The sequence below is a fragment of the Myotis davidii genome, unplaced genomic scaffold (assembly GCF_000327345.1).
Source record: "Myotis davidii unplaced genomic scaffold, ASM32734v1 scaffold189, whole genome shotgun sequence".
Lineage (NCBI taxonomy): Eukaryota > Metazoa > Chordata > Mammalia > Chiroptera > Vespertilionidae > Myotis > Myotis davidii.
In genome coordinates this window covers 5,879,436-5,898,897 of record NW_006383017.1, presented here as the reverse complement: position 1 = coordinate 5,898,897, position 19,462 = coordinate 5,879,436, and the positions used below count along the sequence as shown (strand labels likewise).

The 19,462-nt window shown below is 46.6% G+C and overlaps 1 protein-coding gene and 1 long non-coding RNA gene across 5 annotated transcripts in view; one reads left to right on the top strand and one right to left on the bottom strand.

The window, feature by feature from the left end:
• The window catches only part of LOC102771423, a 271,101-nt gene extending 270,464 nt beyond the window's left edge, over positions 1-637 (bottom strand). For all 4 annotated transcript variants that reach the window (XR_001512410.1, XR_436500.2, XR_001512412.1 and 1 more), the window contains exon 1: positions 197-637. This is a non-coding gene — a long non-coding RNA (uncharacterized LOC102771423). The remainder of the gene's footprint in view (positions 1-196) is intronic.
• The window catches only part of ADAMTS9 (ADAM metallopeptidase with thrombospondin type 1 motif 9), a 157,143-nt gene that overhangs the window by 2,020 nt on the left and 135,661 nt on the right, over positions 1-19,462 (top strand). The window contains exon 3 of the mRNA XM_006779145.2: positions 4,547-4,709. Within this exon, the coding sequence (XP_006779208.1) occupies positions 4,547-4,709 (163 nt within the window). The remainder of the gene's footprint in view (positions 1-4,546; positions 4,710-19,462) is intronic.

The window sequence follows — 19,462 nt, the reverse complement described above, 5'->3', positions numbered from 1 at the left end:
ACCCGCAGTAAGATTCTGGCCCGACTGATAGCAGCCTTGACTTTCTCAAGCGACATGCGTTGCTGCCACGCGCGTGTGACGCAGAAACTTTCCCGGGTCAGGCTCTCCTAGCGCAAGGCGCCCGGTGATGCGTTAGTCTTCCCCTAAGCAATCCCACGCCCTCTGTCACCTTTAAAGTGGGGGCATGGATACTTACCGGGGTGCTCGGCTGCCCCTCCACGCGCTGCTGCTGCTGTTCGGGGAGTCGAGAGATCCCCCCGTGGGGATGTCGCATCCATCTCCGCCGCTCAGCGGAGGGAGGGGTCGGGAGGGGAGCCAGGCAAAGCTGAAGACTGGGAGCGGGCAGGTTAAGCCTCTGGGATGCGGGATCAGGATGAGCCCCTGGAGCCCCCAGCAGAGAGCCGCGGCGAGACGTGGAGACTGGGGTGGGCGGAGACGGCAGTTTGGCGGAGTCATCGCTGCCTCCAGACCTAGGTAGGGCTGGAGCCCAGGAATTCTTCTGTTCCTCGAAAGGTTCCAGCCGGCCGGTGTGGGCATAAGCCGGGTGCCTGAGCCAAGGGCATCAGAGCGCCTGCAGATCCCAAGACGGTAACCCCGAATTTCAGAACCTAACAGGTCGGGCTGCGTCTGTACGTCAAGTTTGTAAACAGCCTTTACTCCACCCCTTCCCCGCCTCCACACCCCGCTGAGTGGCCCCTGCGGTTGTATGAATATTTTGCTGCGCAGGACCTTCATTTCTATGGGCAGTTTTAGGCAGCCACTCGCACGTGGGACTGCGAGAGGTAACTCTTAGGCCACTGAATACAGTTCTTCAGGAACCATGCCTAGACTCTGATAAGCCTATTGATATTGCATTTAATTTGCAAGCTGCCTCTTTTGGAGGAAGTTCTAACATACATCCTAAATATATGCACACGTCAGTGATTAATCTATCCCCCAAACCCTCACCCCTTTGTCTTCCTTCCTTCTGAAACTTACCTTTCTCCTCCTCCCTACCCCTCCAACGCCCCCCCCCCCCTTCCCCTTACCATTTTTTGTAGCTGTGGAATTGTGGTGTTCCCAGTTGCCTAAAACCCCCAGGAACTCTTTCACTTGTCAGGGTGGACCATGCTATTTCTGCCTCCCCCATCACCACACACGCACACACACACACACACCTCACTAGTAAAGTATCAGTTCCCCTGAATTCCATCTCAGATGTGTCTCTTACCTTTTCTGAGCATCCCTACCCTAACTCCAGCCCTCTTCACGTCTCTGCTCACTGGGACTGATGTCTAAGAAATATTTGTCTCTGGCTTTTCTTCCAGACTCGTCTCTCTTAAGCTCTGCCCCTAACAAATGAATGATCACCGGGTGCAAGGCCACATGGTTCCCGGCTCACCAGCTCTGCACCGCGCATGCCCAGTCACAACTGTGAACTCCGTCTGGTCCTTGAGACCATTTGCAGTGCTTCTCACCCCTCTCAGGCCGGCAGGTCCAGGGCATCTCTCAAGCTTTCCTCCACAAGGCCTGTATTTCAGGCAACCTGCTTTTGCTTCTTTTACTGAATTTCCCTTCTATCCTAATCCTGCCTCATTGCCCTTGGGCCTCCAGACTTATTTGTTCATCTCACCCAGCTTCACATGCTCAAATCATGCCCTTCTTTTGAAGTGTAACTTAAATGTAACTTAGATATCTTTCTTCCCAGGAAACATGTTCCTGGTTCTATGGACTGCTGTCATGTCTCCCCCTTCACCTTCATAGATGCATATGTGTATGTGTATTTCTCTATTGGTTCTTCTGTTTGCTCCCTTGTATTATAATTATTGTTCTTAGTAGGTATGTTCTGTCCCTTTCTCTTTGGCAGCAGGATCAACATCAATTCATTTCTCTTCCATATTGGAGCCTTAGATATTATAGGTACACCAGAGACCTGGTGCACAAAATTCACGCATGGGGGACGGGGGTGGGGGGGTCCCTCAGCCTGGCCTGTGCCCTCTTGCAGTCCAGGCTTTCACAGTCCAGGACCCCTTACTCCTTACTGCCCACCTGCTAGCCAGCTGAGCCCGGCTTCTGGCTGAGCAGCGCCCCCTGTGGGAGCGCACTGACCACCAGAGGGCAGCTCCTGCATTGAGCATCTGCCCCCTGGTGGTCAGTGCACGTCATAGCGACTGTTCGTTCCACCGTTTGGTTGATTTGCATATTAGGATTTTATTATATAGGATACCCTGTATGTTTGAATAAATGTTCACCTTGACCAAGAAAGAATTACTCTTAGATCAAGCAACTACTTGTGAATCAACAACAAAATTAATTTGGCACTATATGGGTACCATTTATTGAACTCTCATTATGTGCTTTGCCTTATAATGAGTATTTTATGTATACATCATCTCATACAGAACCCTCACACAATCCGATCCTCAACTCATTTTACAGATGGGGACAGTGAGGCTTTGAGAGCTGGAGGCTTGCTCGAAGTCTCACACTCCTAAGTGGCACAGCTGGGGTTCCCACCCAGTCTTTCCGGCCCATGCATTTAGCCACTCAGAGACTGAATCCATATTCCTACAGAGAACATAATTTAAAAAGGCCCTGCACTGCCCTGGCTAGCATCACCCCATGCACCAAAAGGTGTGGGTTTGATCCCTGGTCAGGGCACATTCCTAGGTTGCAGGCTCCATTCCTGGTCGGGGTGCATACAGGAGGCAACTGATCACTGTTTCTCTCTCATATCCATGTTTCTTTCTCTCTCACTCTCTCTTTCTAAGCATCAATAAAACATGTCCGTGGGTGAGGATTTAAAAATAACAGTAAAGATAAAATAAAAAGGCACTGGACTGGAGTTGGGAAACCTGAATTCTAGATTCAGCACTGGCTCTGTTCAGCTGCTCTGTCCACCAAAGGGCAGCTGCGGACAGCCGCTTTCTCCCTCGGCTTCCCTTTTCACCAGACGGGCCAGACCCTCTCCAGATGAACGCCCAGGTTTTTCCCAGTACTTACGGCCTGTCTCTAGTAGGTTTACATATTGTAGTATATATCCTGCACTGTGTTCAGAGAACACCAGAGTTGAGTATTGGAAACCGAGAGAGCTGCCTGGATGAGAATAAAGTTGTTAAATCACTTTGCCAAAAACCAGCTACTTTTTTGCCTGCTCTGTGCACACAGAGCTGTTCCCTCGTTGAGCTAGTGGCCCCTAAATCACGTAGAGAACTTTTTAAAAAACATAGATGCTAGACCTTACCCCTGGAAATTCAATTTGCAGATAAGGGGTAATGCCCCAAATCTGAATTTTTAAAAAACTTCCCAAACAATTTTGAATCTTAGCTGGGTTTAGAACCTGCCCTAGCCTAATGCTTCACAAACTTTATCATGCGTAAGAATATCATGGAGTGCTCATTAAAACTCCAACTCCTGCCCTGCCCTGAGATTTTGATTCAGTGGGTCAGATTTGGGGTGGAGCGTGATTATTTGAATTTCTAGCAAATTTCTGGATGATGCTTATAACCTTTATGGACAGTCATTTCCCTTGTGTCCAGGGAAAGGTGAAAGGTCTGCTTTTCCTTTACTTTTTCTTTTTCTCCTTTTTTACTCCCCCAGTGCAGGAAAGGGAACAATGGAAAATGAGAGAAGGGTTTGACTTCTCCTTAACACATTGCATGACATGGGGAACTTTTTCATGCTCTTGTAATGTTTTGTTTGGGTGGGTCAACCTTGAGGCATCATTCATCATTTGCAAAACTGTGGGTATGTGAGAAGGAGAGGAGAAAGAGTTGCCACTTTCAAAGTGCTTAGAATGATTGGCAAACACAACTGCATCCTGGCGGTTAGAGGCTAACACAACACCAAAAGCCACTAATATGTTCTAAGTTCTTACAAGGTGCTAAGTACCTTAAGTGCATTATCTCATATAATCTGCAGGATAATCCTTTATAGTAAGTTTATCCCTAATTGATGAACAAGGAAGCTGAGATTCAGCATTTAAGGAACTTACCCAAGATGGGTGGCAAGATGGGTGGGTAAGAGGCTGTGCTGGGACTGGGACCTGTGTTGGGCAGCCTGGCCCCAAAACCTGGTACTGAATCACTGCCTGTTGCAAAGGGAAGGAAAGAAAGGGTGGGAAAGAAAGGGTGGGAAAGAAAGAGTGTCACAGGTGGCACCACCTTGAGTGCCTTGTGGTCAACATATGCTTCCTGAATTTGAAGTCATGATAATGCTTCCGAGGGTCAGCTTTTCTCTCAGAGATCACACGGGTCCCTCAATTTCCAGCTGTCTTCACACAGAGAAACACTGTCTTTCAACAGCCTGGAGAAGGGAATATGTGATTAGAACTTGAGCACCAAGGAAGTATTCCTTAGAGACGGATTTGGTGAGCAGGAACAATAGTGTCAAGTCAAGGAGAAGGTACTGGTATGGCTGAGAATGAAAATAAATCGCTCTCCAAGTGTGTCCGCAGCATTTTCGGGTTAAGCAGCCCTCACGACAAAGGGATTGGGTCAAATGGCACCGTCTCCACTTTCAAATGTTTCATCTTTATGAAATCAACCTCTCATCTCTTCCTTTGCAGCTGGGCACATTCCGGTCCCAGGATGGGGATTACTTTATTGAGCCTCTGCTGTCCGTGGATGAACCAGAAGATGAAGATGGACAAAACAAACCCCACGTTATCTACAGGCTCAGCACCGCCCAGGAAGAGCCCTCCACAGAGAGGCCCGCGTGCGACACCTCAGGTATCCGTGTCTTCCTTCAGCAGGGATCCCACCCCTGTGATGGGTCATTGCCCTGCTGCAGACATGTAGCTCTTTCATAGGCTAAAAGCACTACCATGGCCATTGTCTTTTATTTGATCTTCCAGTGTGGTCGGAATATCCCCATTGTACAGATGTGAAAGCTAAAAAGATCCTTAGCACCTTGTCCCAGGTGGCACAGCTAGTAAGTGACAAAGCCAGGATTCAAACTCCAATAGCAGTGACTCCAAGCCCACTCTGGGCAGAGCTGCCTCTTTCGTTGGAGTTGCTATATGACTAAGCTTAGTAATGTCCTAGGCCAGTGGTCGCCAAGCTTTTGGACCTCACGGATCACCAGTGGTCTGCGGACCATCGGTTGGTGACCGCTGTCTTAGGCTATTAGAGCCATATCTTCAGTCAGCAATTGCTTATGTTTCTTGTTTTCTATTTCTTTATTTTATCATGTAAGGTTACAGATGGAACTCAAAAGCTATGTGTTTCTTGGGATGTTTCTATCAGCTTCAGCTTAGCTCATGTTCTGTTGCTTCAGGAATATGTGACTGGAAGTGTGGGTCGCACGGTTGGGTTTCTCTCAGATGCATCTGTGCCCACAGCTGGATCCTGGCCAGGTGCACTGAGGCTGCCTGCTGCCGGTGAGCTGGGCAGCATTCTCCCCGCACTGGACCTGGCAGAGATGCTGAGTCTTTCAGAGATGACCCCATGACCCCACTGACGATCTCACAGCTAGACCATAAGGAAAACCCTTGTTTGCCTGTCTTATTCCATGGTTCGTTTTCTCTGTGTAGATGTGTGTGTGTGTGTGTGTGTGTGTGTGTGTGTGTGTGTGAGAGAGAGAGAGAGAGAGAGAGAGAGAGAGAGAGAAGGAGAAGAATTAATAATGCTTTTCAAAATACCCTCAAGGTTTATTTTTAAATTAACTACCCAAGTCAATGGACTTTGGATTGATTTTCTGGGCTAGAGGACAAGTCATTGTCAAATCTTGTTTAAACATAAAGAAGAGGGAATCTAAAAAGGTGAAGATTGAGGACAGTGGAAGATGCCTTACTTTTTCACAAAAGCTTATTTGGTTCTGGGCATTGTTGCTTTGGGGCCTTTAAGGGCCACATTTCAGATCACCATGGCCAGCCTTTATTTTCCCTTCTGACTTTGGCTTGTCAGTGACCTGTGGGTGTGGTGGGCCCTTCCTTCATTCCAGCAGCTTTGACTGTTCCTCCAAAGGTTGCTGGTGAACTCGCCACTCTGGTTTCTCTCCTCCAGCTGCTCCTGCACCCCTTCTTTCAGCTCAGATGCAGGGGCTCACAGTAGTTGGAAAGAACTTTGGAGTATGGCACAGTTGCCAGCTGCCATTAGAGAGATGGGCCAACAGGTCATGGCAACCTCCGAAACCAGGTAGCCTTCGCACAGGGAGTGAAAATGGGTGGGGGAAAGACCCTCTGGCCAGAGAGGAAAACATCCTCTCAGTAAATATCAATCCATTTAGATTCAGGGATGCCCCACCCCCCCCACCCCACCCCAAGATCCCTGAGTGGTAACCAAGAATAACCAAGTGGCCTGCCCATGGAGCCATTCAGGAACCTTTGCTATTTTGTAAGCCCCTTTCTGCCCATCCTTCCCTTTGCATTTCCAGATGAAACCCCAGGTTCTGTCACATGGACACTCTCTATTTGACCCTGAACTTTGCACAAGGGGATGTAGTTGTCCTTATCAGTGAGATAGACATGCTTTCTGATAGGTGAGTGAAAGGCAGGGAGTGGGCCAACAGGAAAAGGATTGTCTTGTTTGCCTGGGCGCAGAAGACAGTGTTTATCTGTTGCTAAAATACCTCTCTCACCCTCCCATCTCAGCAAGGCCAGCTGTTTTTGTTTCTTAAGGCATTTAGGAATTATACACTTATTAACCCACCAATGCCACTTCTGTGGAAATAACCGGACAATTGTGTAAGGTATTTATGGGAGAATACTCAGTACAGTGTTGTTTATTATAGAAAAACGCTGGAAACAACCTGAGTGCCCAGGGGTGGTGGGGGGTGAGGTATGCATTTGATGGATTCCTAAGCAGCTATTAAAAATGATGGCAGAGATGTATAGTATGTGAACAGGCAGTGATGATTCAATGTATATGGTATGATTTCATTTCTTAAATAATGAAGTGTGTGTGGGTGCATGGGGGTGTAGAGAAAAAATCTGAAGTAATATGCATGGAAATATTAAAAGGAATTATTTCTGTTTGGCAGGAACAGAGGCAGTCCTTTATGTTCTTATATTTTTGCCATGATTCTGTAGCAGTTTCATAATCAGAAAGCGGAGTTTGAAAAGAAATGGGGGTGGGGCGTGTAGTTATTGTGTGGCCCCATGGCACTTGTCACCAGGGACCAACAGCCAAGCCAAGATCCTATGCTCTCTTGCTTGCTTTTTCTTTTTCTGTTTGGGAATGAGAGCGTTTCGATGCCACACAGACAGAAATCCTGCTTTGTAGCTACTTCTTTGGAGCACTGGGCTGGTCAGAGCTGAGGGTCCCTCTCCACCTCACTAAATTCCTGGTACCCATTGGACTGACCTGGGGATCGCCATGGTTTAGTCTCCATCAGGGATTGCGGACCTGTCACCCCATTAGAACGTACTGTCACTTTTTGGTTAGGCTCCTAAGGGTATGATCATAAAGGCGGAAAAATATTAAGATGATAATTAAAGTCATCATTTGTTGGTCTCATAGTATGCGCATGTGGGGTCTCGGTGCTACCCATGTTCCATACGTTATCATATGTAATCCATTCATCAACACTGCAGGATAGGTATTATTATCCTTATTTTACAGTAGAGAAAATGACAGCGCTAAAGTCACACAGGTCGTAGGAAGTGGGCTGACTTGAGCCCGGGGCGGATCCCAGTGTGGTCCACTGTGGGCCAGATTACCCTGAAAACAATAGAAGAAGCTGCCTTTAAAAAATGCTTTTTTACTTAAGATTTCAGAACATCCTTTTTGACTTCCATCTAATCTAATCCCTAAATGACACTAACAATGGCTGACATTTGTTGAGCATGCGTTGTGGGGCGGGCACTCTTACCAATGTTTTATGTGGATTATATGTTTTAATCCTTACCTCCGCTGGATTGATTTTGCAGTTGGGAAAATAGAGACACAGAGAAGTCCATACAAAGCTCATAAACATAGCCTTTGTCCTGGTCTCCTTATAGCAGCGGTTCTCAACCTGTGGGTCGCAACCCCTTTGGGGGTCAAACGACCCTTTCACAGGGGTCGCCTAAGACCACCCGAAAACACATATATAATTACATATTGTTTTTGTGATTCATCACTATGCTTTAATTATGTTCAGTTTGTAACAATGAAAGTACATCCTGCATATCAGATATTTGCATTACGATTCACAACAGTAGCAAAATTACAGTTATGAAGTAGCAACGAAAATAATGGTTGGAGGTCACTACAACATGAGGAACTGTATTAAAGGGTCGCGGCATTAGGAAGGTTGAGAACCGCTGCCTTAGAGGATTCTTTGGCCAATCCCTCTGTTGATTCCATTGTATTCACATATGAATTACCTTTTCTGTAGGAATTTTTATATGGCTTCCCAGAATTTGATTTGATGTGATGGGGCGGGGAGAGGGGGTGGGGAGGGGGCTGCCTGGTGCCCGGAATTCCCACCCAGACTAATGAATCACCAGGGACTGTGTCTCCAGCAAGCCTCAGTTGGAGGGGAGGCTTGTTACACATTAACCTCTTGAATCCATTAATAATTTAGCATAGATTAGCTGATTAGATTAGCTGTCCTGAGCATTGGGCCCAAATGGAGTGAGAGACAGAGCTGAGGAGCAGACCTCTGAGGGGGCTTTAAGTAAACAATTCTGGGACAGCTGGAGGGTTCCAGGCAGTAATGGAAGCTTTGGCTGACTTCACAGTCCGGCTGGGCCCCAGCAGGGCAGTGGTTGTTGGCTAATTACTGATTGCTGTGAGAAGCTAGCCAGCCTCCATTTTCCAGGACTCTCATGCCATCAGACCCTTCCCCCAGCCCCGGGGCCTGTGCACAAGAGGACAAGCAACAGGAGGGGCCATGGTTGCTTCCTTTATGCCAGGAGCAGCTCTCTGGGGGGCAGGAGCTCTAGTGACTCCCATTTTACAGCTGAGAAGACTGCCTGGGAGGGTCAGTGGCCTGCCCGCAGTGTGTACAGGAAGCAGGGGCGCTCCAGCCAGAACTGGCTCGCCTTTCAGGATAGTTCCTACCATTTGGGGTCTATTGTGTTGACTGAATTTCCTTTCACTTACCCCTCAGCCTTCATACCGTTTTCTCTTTTTTATGTTCCTCAATGACTTGATGATTAACAGTCAATATAAGCAATGATCTCTAAAAGCCTTAGTAAGTTATTAGAAAACTATTATTTTAAGTAACTGAATTCTTGAGCTTATTTCCTCACCTTTATATATATAAAGATTGCTGTTTTTAACATTGGAAGCTATAGTGTAATATGCCAACAAAGTCATTAAAGGATAGAACAAAAGAAACCTCTAATATAGGAATGGTTTCTTCTCTCAACTGTTCTCATTTACTCATTGAATTTTTTATTTTTTTTTTTTTACTTTTCATCTTGTTTTTTAAAGCATTTTAAAAAGTTAGAGGTGTGGTAAAACAAACATACCCTCTACATTTAACAATGACAAAGCATTTTCCACATTTGCTGCTTAATTTTCCTGTTTTCTAAAGTATTTTAAACTAAACTCAGATATCATGACATCTTCTCTCTAAATATTCCAATCTACCAGTCTGGAAGATGAAGATATTTTCTTTCTTTCTTTCTTTTTAATATATTCTTATTGATTTTAGAGAGGAAGGGTGAGGGAGAGAACCATTGATTGGCTGCCTCCTGGACGCCCCCTACAGGGATCAAGCCTGCAACCCCGGGCATGTGCCCTTGATTGGAATCCAACCCGGGACCTTTCAGTTCGCAGGCCGACTATCCACCAAGTCAAACCAGCTAGGGCTGAAGATATTTTCTTATATAACTGTAACATTATTTATGATGGTGAGGTAAATCAATGATAATTTCTCCATATCACCTAAAGAGTTCCTATAGTAAAGTTTTCCTAATTGTCTCCAAAATGCCTTTTTATCTTCCTTCTGCTTAGATTGTGATCTAACCAAGGTCCACACATTGCGATTAGTTATGTCTCTTAAGCAACTTCACTTGTTGTCATTGTAGTTGTTAAAGTTGCTGTTTTAGTTTTAGTTTTGCTCCCATGGCCCCTTTTCTCCTTTCCACTTCGTTGGCTCTTTGCTTGGCCTTTGTCACCATAAGGTTAGGCTGCATTTGCAACCGTTTGAAAGAGCAGAGTCAGCGCCCAAACCCAGAGCAGGTACCACGAACTCCGCCAGCGGAAGGAGCCCCTGTCAGAGTGGCTTCACAGAGCACAGGAGGCGCTGTGGTAGGTGGCTTTTTTAAAAAATATATTTTATTGATTTTTTACAGAGAGGAAGGGAGAGGGATAGAGAGTTAGAAACATCGATGAGAGAGAAAGATCGATCAGCTGCCTCCTGCACATCTCCTACTGGGGATGTGCCCGCAACCCAGGTACATGCCCTTGACCGGAATCGAACCTGGGACCCTTCAGTCCTCAGGCCGACGCTCTATCCACTGAGCCAAACCAGTTTCAGCGGTAGGTGGCTTTTTGACGCCTTGTCTAGCAGCGGCCGCCGACCTTTCAGACCTCACAGACCACCTGTTAGCGACCGCTGTACACAACTGAAAATCATGAATGAAGAGGAAGCATTCTGAGTATCACAAAAAGGATGAGGAAATGCAAGGTGTGCTGGTTTGTGCATGTGTGGGCTGTGGGCTTTGAGAAGGAACGAAATGAAATGAGTGTAAATGTTGGCTAAGCACTTCCTTCTGTATCGCCCCCCATCTCTCAGGGGACGTGGGAATTAGAGTGGGTATGGAAAGCAGTTGGCCTGTGGTGCATGGAAAAACTTCCAGTTGATGTGATTGGCCTCAGCATTTCTCTGTTAGTTTTTGTTTTAAAAATCTTTTTATTTTCTAGGTTTTTTCACCCATGCTTCTAGTAAGGTATAATTACATGCAGTAACAGCCTTTCTAGTGGCCAGTGCTGCAAGTTTTCGAAAATGTGTATCGTCATTTCACCATCATCACAGTCAACATAGAGAGGAATTCCTGTGTCTTTTCTGGCCAGCCCCCTTTTCTGTTTCTACAGGTTAGTTAGCCCCTTCACAGCTGTCATAGAAATAGGATCACTAAGCATAGGGCTGCAGCTCATCCGGGTGGCCTGTATCAGAATTCATCGTTTTTCATTGTGAGCAGTTCCTTTGCGTGAACACACATACCACAGTTTGTTTATCTGACCCAGCTGAGGGACAGAGTTTTGACAATTACAAACAAATCCATTTCATTTCACTTGGGTAAACACTTAGGTGGGAAATTGCTAGGTTATATGCTAAGAGTATGTTTAACTTCACAAGATACTGCCATCTGGTTTTTAAAGTGGCAGTACCATTTTGCAGTCCCAGCAGCAGGGTATAAAAGTTTCATTTTTCTGCATCCTCACTAGCATTTGTTATTGCCAATATTTGGTTTTGCCTTTTAATTTTAGCCCATCTAGTAGATGCATAGTGGTATCTCCTCACAGTTATAATTGGCATTTCCCTGATGACTAAGCATCTCTCCGTCTGCTTATTTGCCATCCATGTATCTTCTTCGGTTAAGTGTCTAAATGTTTTGCCCACATTATAAAGAACTAGAATATTTCTTATTATTGAATTGAGATTTTTTTGTATATTCTGAATATAAGCCCTGTATCAGCTATGTAATTCAAGTGTCTCCCCCAGGGCACATGCTTGGGGTGCCAGCTGGATCCCAGTGGGGGGTGTGGCTCGGCTCTCCTTGTCCTCATTTGCAGACACTATTGCATCCCTGGCTTCCTTACTTCAGTGCAGATACTGCGTGCAGCACAGACAACGCTGTCAGGGCGACACTGACAACGCACAGTGTAGGATTCGGTAGAGAGTGTGTTCAAGACGCAGTGAGATGGACTAGGAAAGACTTGTTGTTCTTGAAGGCAGTGCCTATGCCAACAGAGAAGGCGCTGCTGTTGTTATCTCTCATTGGTGCACGCAGACAGCTTCCCGCTTCCAGCCAGTGCTTTATGATGGGGGGGTGGTGTCTCTTGCCTCACAAGCGAAGCAGTTACAGAGGAAGCTTTGGATGCCCGAGGATGCGACTGTGTTCTCTCGCACAGAGCACGCACTGCACAGGGGAGAGAAAGAGACAGCCTGGGGCAGTGAGACAGGAGGGGCCGTGGTGTGACATTCAGCCCTGTAAGGCCACGCTCCTGGGGGAAGAGGAATGGGACACATAACCCCACGATTTCCCAGAGTTCCTGTCCTGTGCTTTGTGGGCAATACAAGCGTTTTCCCAAAGGTTTCCTAATCCTTACATTTGATGCTGGTCCATTGTAACAAGTCCGATTAGAGAGAATGGAAGTGGTTTTCAGACACTGGTTGGTATCTGTTCTAGCAAGTCCAAAAATAAAAGCTTCACAGTAAGTGATGGAGATGTGTGAGTTGTACTCCCCCTGACATTATTTAACATCAGCTACAGCCCACTTCTTTCCTGTTGGTCTCTCCGTTGGGGTTCCTCTGTCTCTGGCCTGCCCACCCTGGCGCTGTGTGGTTATTTCTCCTGTGTCCTGAGTGACAGCGGCCAAGAGAAGAGGTTCTTGGGTTTTTCTCCTTTTGAATCCTGGGACTTCATTTTTCAGCATTATTCACCTTTATCTTAGAAGTATAAGAACTCATTTTTTTAATACTAGAGGGAGTTTGGAGAGAACTTCTACCCCAGTTCTCTCTTCACAGATTAGGCAGTGGTTCTCAACCTTCCTAATGCCGCGACCCTTTAATACAGTTCCTCATGTTGTGGTGACCCAACCATAAAATTATTTTCGTTGCTACTTCATAACTGTAATTTTGCTGCTGTTATGAATTGTAATATAAATATCTGATATGCAGGATGTATTTTCATTGTTACAAATTGAACATAATTAAAGCATAGTGATTAATCACAAAAACAATATGTAATTATATATGTGTTTTCCAATGGTCTTAGGTGCCCCCTGTGAAAGGGTCGTTCGACCCCCAAAGGGGTGGCGACCCACAGGTTGAGAACCGCTGGATTAGAGGATCAAGACTCGGACTTTCAATTGGAGCTAGAGCGAATGGAAAGGTGGCCCTGACAGGCCTCTTCCTTCCCAGCCCTGTGTTCTCTTCAGGCTGCGAGTCGCAGAAAAGCGGGCTGGGAACGTGCTTAGAAAGAGGATATTCCAAAGTGCCACTCAAGCCCTGGCCAGTGTGGCTCAGCTGGTTGAGTGGTGCCCCCCTGCACCAAGAGGTCATAGGTTGATTCCCAGTCAGGGCACATGACTGGGTTGCCGCCTGGATTCCCGGTAGGGGGTGTGCAGGAGGCAACTGATCGATATTTGTCTCTCACATCGATGTTTCTCTCTCTCCCTCTCCTTTCCTCAGTCTTTAAAATCGATAGAAACTTTTTTTTTATGGGACTCAAGTGATATATTGAAAGTGCCACTGGATTTAAGTGTAAGAACAATTAAGAAGAAACCAGTGAGATCATTTCAGTTATCTTATGGCTATAGAGAAAGATAACAGACTTTTACTTCATTTAGGGAATTAAGTTATTACAGGAGAGCTGAATTTACAGCAACTAAATATTTGAGCTGGCCAGGTGCTGCGAGCAAGTGACCTATGGCTGTGCGGGTCCTGGCCAGGTGCTGTGGGCAGATGGCCTGTGTCTGTGCGGGTTCCTGGCCAGGTGCTGTGGGCAGATGGCCTGTGTCTGTGCGGGTTCCTGGCCAGGTGCTGTGGGAAGATGGCCTGTGGCTGTGGGAAGGTGGCCTGTGGCTGGGAGGGTTCCTGGCCAGGTGCTGTGGGCAGGTGGCCTGTGGCTGGGAGGGTTCCTGGCCAAGTGCTGTGGAAAGATGGCCTGTGGCTGGGAGGGTTCCTGGGCAGGTGCTGTGGGAAGGTGGCCTGTGGCTGTGAGGGTTCCTGGCCAGGTGCTGTTGGCAGGTGGCCTGTGGCTGGGAGGGTTCCTGGCCGGGTGCTGTGGGCAGATGGCCTGTGGCTGCAAGGGTTGCCGGGGAGCTCCACTGTGATCAGAGCACAGCATGCCCCTGAACCACTCGTTGCCGTAGAGGCTGGAACACCGACATCAGGATGAGAAAGGGTTGGTACTGTAGACTGTGGTATGCAAACTTGTCCTCATCCTGTGGGAACTGGGAGCTGTGCAGCAAAGGAATGTGGGAGATATGCTCTCCAGGAGTTGCTAGAAGCTTTTTAAAAGAGATCCTGCCCAACTGCTCCTTAGTCTCTGATAAGGGAGTGATACCTAGACCCACCACAGGCATCCGCCCTGCCTTGGGCCACCCAGAAGCTGCTGTCAGATAGCAGGAAGCCCTGGAGCCACTCCATTCCACAGCCCTAAAAGGGTGTTACCCTCAGGAATGAGTCACCACAGCCACACCCCTCAGCGTGGACCCAGCCCCAGGCCCAGTGCAGCTTGTTACGTGTATTAAAGCATTAACTCCCCTCCGAGGGAGGCACCATTCGGATCCCATTTCACAGATGAGGAAACCGGACACAGAGGGCTTAAGTGACTGCCAAGGTCACACCAATTGAATGTGGAGCAGCGGGGATTTGAACACAGGTCTCTCTGACTCCCAGGCCCCAACTCTTATCTAGCAAATCTCACTGCCGCCAATAGTCACTGTGCACACACTAAATGCCTGGAATGCACATTCCTATAGAGCAGCCAGTAGCCCCGTGTGGCTCCTGAGCCCTTGAATGTGGCCAGTGCCACGTGTTGCAATGACAGTATGTTGTATATATTGACTTCAATAGAATAGCAGAGTATTAACATTAATTTCACCTGTTTCTTTTGGCTTTTTCTTTTAATGTGGCTATTATTCTTAGCTTCCAGGTGTGGCTCACATTTTATTTCTACTGGAAAGTGCTGACCTAGAAGATCCCAAGGCATGTCGAAACGGGGCCACAGACAGTGCAGGGGGGCCATGGGCCGCTGGCACCCACCAGCCTGAAGGGCCTAGCTCCCCTGATTGCTTAGAGATGGAGTGAGTCAGAACCAGCATTTCCCAAAGGGTATTTTGCAGGATATTAATAGCAAAATCAAACAGTCTCTTAGTAAAATATAGACGGGTATGTCCAGCATTTTGTAACTTCAAATAGATGTTCTTTAAATACTTTCTCGAGTTGTTTCAAGTGTGCCTCAGTTTCCCCGTGTGTGCCTTGGCGACAGCAGTCCCCACGGTGTCTGGGTGCCGTGAGGAATAACTGACTAATCCATGTGCAGTGCTTGGAGGAGAGCCTGGCAGGGCAGCCTCCGACACACGGGGAGTTGGTACTGTGGTAGCGGTCGTCTCGCCGTGACAGCCAGAGGAGCAGCAGGACGCTGAGGGAGGGTGTGCAGCAGGGCCTTTGGGGGTGGTGCCCCAGCTCTCCGATCTGATTCAGCAAATTTAACTCCCCAGTAGCTGGAGGCACCCACTCCTAGAAAATAGTGTGATGACCCTCAGACATAGCTCCCACCACCCACCTCCCAGCACAGCCCCTTGAACTGCAAGAAGCTTCTCACATTCTTCTTCCCTGAGCAGCACCCGGCAGTACCCTCCTTCCATCCCTCTCTTCCCAGGGCGCTCGGTCCCCTCCCTGCCCCACAAACTGGCCAAGGTCCTGGGAGTGCCCTGGTTCATGGTTAAACCAATGTAAACTGGTTTCTTTGCTGCAAGACTACTCAAAGCTCTTAAAATGCTAATGTGCCTGGGAGAGGTCCCAGATGTGAATGTGCTTAAAGGGTTTTTGCAAAGCTACCTGGTTTGTTTTTGGAAATATCTTCTGGGACTAATGTTCCGGAAACCACTCAGGGAAACATAAAGGTTCTGGGAGCCAAAAAGAAGGCTTAGCAGCATAATCTCTTCCTCCACTGCCCTTTGCACACATTTCATCAGTACTGAGCATGGAGTGGCCATCAGACACGGGCATGCCACACACACACGGACATGCACCCAGGCGCACACAGAGCTCACAGAGTGACGCACACGGGGACTTGATCTAGTGAGTAGCCAAGAGTCACTGCTGTTTTTAAAGCTAGCAAATTGAGGGCCCTTTTTTAAAAAAGTAACCCTTGGTAATTTCATTCATGCCCTTTAAAGCTTTATAAACACAGAACAATCCCACCTCCCTCAGCACCCACGCCCGCCCCCACCACCACCACCCAGTTTTTGGAAACACATTGTTCTGTACTATTAGAACATTCGTTGTTTTATGGCTGTTTTTGTTTTTCTGTTTCATCTCTTCCTCCGCACGCTGTTTATCCACCTTCCCCTGACCCCGCAGACTGCTTCTCCGTCCCTCCCTGCAGGCCCCGCCGAGTAGCTCCCTGAGCACAGGCCCAGAGCCCAAGCTTAGAGCTGGGGAGGACTCAGAGGGCAGGGCGCTGCCTCTCTTGCTCCCGTGTTATCAGCCCTTGGAGCCCGTCGAGAGGTGCAAGTGCTTGCAGTTGTTTACATGGAATTACATCGCAGACTATGTCTTCTCACTCTCAACCCTCATGTGTTGTTACCTAGATTGAAAGTTCTGTGGAGGCAGGGCCTGGCCTTTTCTGTCCCTTCTTTCCTTCCTTCCTTCCTTCCTTCCTTCCTTCCTTGAGCTCTTCCCTCTCTCCCTCCCTCCCTCCTTCCCTTTCTTCCTTTTAACTCTCCTTTCCCATAGAAGGTTCCTTCTAAAGCAGCGATTCTCAACCTTGGCTGCACATTAGAATCACCTGGGAATCTTTTTAAAATCCTGATTTCTGGGCCTCATCCTCCGGAAATTCTGTCTCTTTGTTCTGGGGTGGGGCCACAACATGAGTAACAAAGAAACAGAATTTCCGGAGGATGAGGCCCAGAAATCAGGATTTTAAAAAGATTCCCGGGTGATTCTAATGTGCAGCCAAGGTTGAGAACCACTGTTGTAAAGTTGTTTTGCTTGAGAAACCCTAATGTCAACATACTAATTTATGAGGAGAGGGTATTGCATGCTACTAGTAAAACAGTACCAGCTAGTAATTACCATGAGAAATATTTCATGGCTCCTCCCTGTGCGTCACACACCGCTCTAGGGGTGTTTTATGTGTTTCCCTTTTCGTCGGCACAGTTAGCCTGTGAGTATGCGCTGTATTATCCTCATTTCACAGATGAGGAAACTGAGGCTTGGGGGCAGACTGGTGAGCCAGGGCTGCTTGGCACCAGAAACAAGTGTAAAACCCAGGGCTGTTCCTGTCCAGCTTCCTCCTGGCTGTCAGGCCGGCCCAGGTGGAGAGACAGGGACTTGCTCTTGTCCTCCCTGAGCTCTTGGACTGGGATTGCGCTGCCCACTTACGCCGGGAGGTGGCAGGTGGCTGGGTGCCTTAGGAAGCTCAGTTAAATTTTGATAAACCTTATAAAAATGGAGGGCAGCAATGAACTTCTCACCCGTTATGGTTAGCATTCACATCTCAGCCTACTGCAGTTGGTGGGAAACACTGGGTGAGTAACTGCTGAATGAGTCCGGTATTTAGGAATGGAATATGCAATGTGCTGCCTGGCACTGGGCAAGAGAAACTTGCTTAAAACAGTTCCACCAATAAGTAAGCAAATACTCAAGTTGGTTGTGAGGTTTTTAAATAATTGTACCATCTTAAATTTTTATAACAGTTTCTCTTTAAGTCTTATTCTTATTTTGTTGTTTTGTTCAGCTTATCTGCAGCTCAGTGCCTTTTGCAAAGTAGGTGCTCAAGAAGTAATAATAATTAAATTATAAAGTCAATTTATAACTCAGAAGGGATTTTCCATATACTTTCTCACTTTAAAAAAACGGCGTTAAGATGGAAGCAGATCACTGGGGGGTAGGGGAGGCCAGGGGATTGTCAAGGGCGGGGGGGAAAAAAGGAGACATATGTAATACTCTTTGTAATACTTTAAGCAATAAAAAAAATAAAAAATAAATAAATAAAAAAAGATGGAAGCAGATATTTTTATACTCCTTTAAGAGGTCAGGAAACTGGGACTTAGAAAAGGTCATTTTAGAGTACAAACAGCTTCTATCTTTGACATTGTTATTTTAAGCCAGAAAATTGTTTTTAACGGTTAGTGTTCCTTTTCGTTCTAACTTACTTTATGACTACTAAAAATAGGAAAAAATTACCATATTTATGGTACCAAACATGGTTACCATATGACCCAGGAGTTCTTCCTATGTGTAGACACTTTACCTGTATGATCTACAACTGGTTCTCAAAGCAACTCTACGAGGTGGCACTGTTCTTACCCATCTTCACGTGGGAGAAGGAGTGTGGCAAGTCACTCACTTGCCCAAGGTCAAATAGAACTTGGAGCTGGCTCCCTCAGAGCAGGCGATCTTAAAACACTGGCTGTCTGTGGAGTCAGCGTCACCACTTCCCTTCATGGCGTCAAGGCCAGAACAGTAGTAACAGCCAGCATTAACTCACGTCCTCGGAATAAGACGTGATGGCTGCAGTGCCTCTGACTTTCATTAGGAAGCAGTGAGAGCTTTTTCACATGCCTGAATGTTGTTTCCATGCACGTGCAAGGGTTCAGATTGCAAAAGAATGCAAATGTGCGCTTGATTTCTGGAGGTGTCAATAGCATGTTTTTTTTTATTAAGTCTCATGTTTTAGAGCAGTTTTAAGTTCACAGAAAAATTGAGATAAAAGTACAGAAATTGTCACACATCCCATCCCCACAAATGCACACCCTCCCCCAGCCTTAACACCCTTCCCCGGAGTGGTACAGTTGCTACAATTGATGAACCTACACTGATGCATGATAATCGCCCAAAGTCCGTAACTTCCTATGAGTTTTGTACGTTCTGTGGGCGTGGACGAATATTGATTGACATGCGTCCATCATTATTATGGTATCATACAGAGTGTTTTCAGTGTCCTGAACATCCTCTAAATGTTCTGCCTGTGTATCCCTCCCTAGCCCCAATCCCTGGCTATCACTGATCCTGTACTGTCTCCATTGTTTTGCCTTTTCTGGAATGTCACATGATTGGACTCACAGTATGCAGCCTTTTCAGATTGGCTGCTTTCGCTTAGTGATATGCATTTAAGTTTCCTCCAGATCTTTTCATAGCTTCATAGCTCATTTCTGTTTAGTCCTGAATAATATTCCATTGGCTGATGTATCACAGTTTGTCCATTCACCTACTGAAGGACATTTTGGTTGCTTCCAACTTTTAGCAATTATGAATAAAGCTGCCAGAAACATCCACGTGTATGTTTTTAGCAGACACAAATTTTCAGCTTCTTTGAGTAAATACTAAAGAGCGTAATTGCTGGATTATACACTAAGAGCATATAAAGAACTTTTATAAGAAACACCTAACCTCTCTTACAAAGTGGCTGCAACATTTTGCATTCCCACCAGCAATGAGTGAAGGTTCCTGTTGCTCCACATCCTCTCCAGCATTTGTGCTGGATTTTAGCCATTCTAACCAATGGGTAGTGTTATCTCATTGTTGTATTAATTTGTATTTCCCTGATAGCATGATGTGGAGCACATCTTTATATACTCATCTTCCATCTGTAAATCTTCTTTGGTTCAACTTGCTACTCTAAGATATGAACTAAATAATTTTGCTC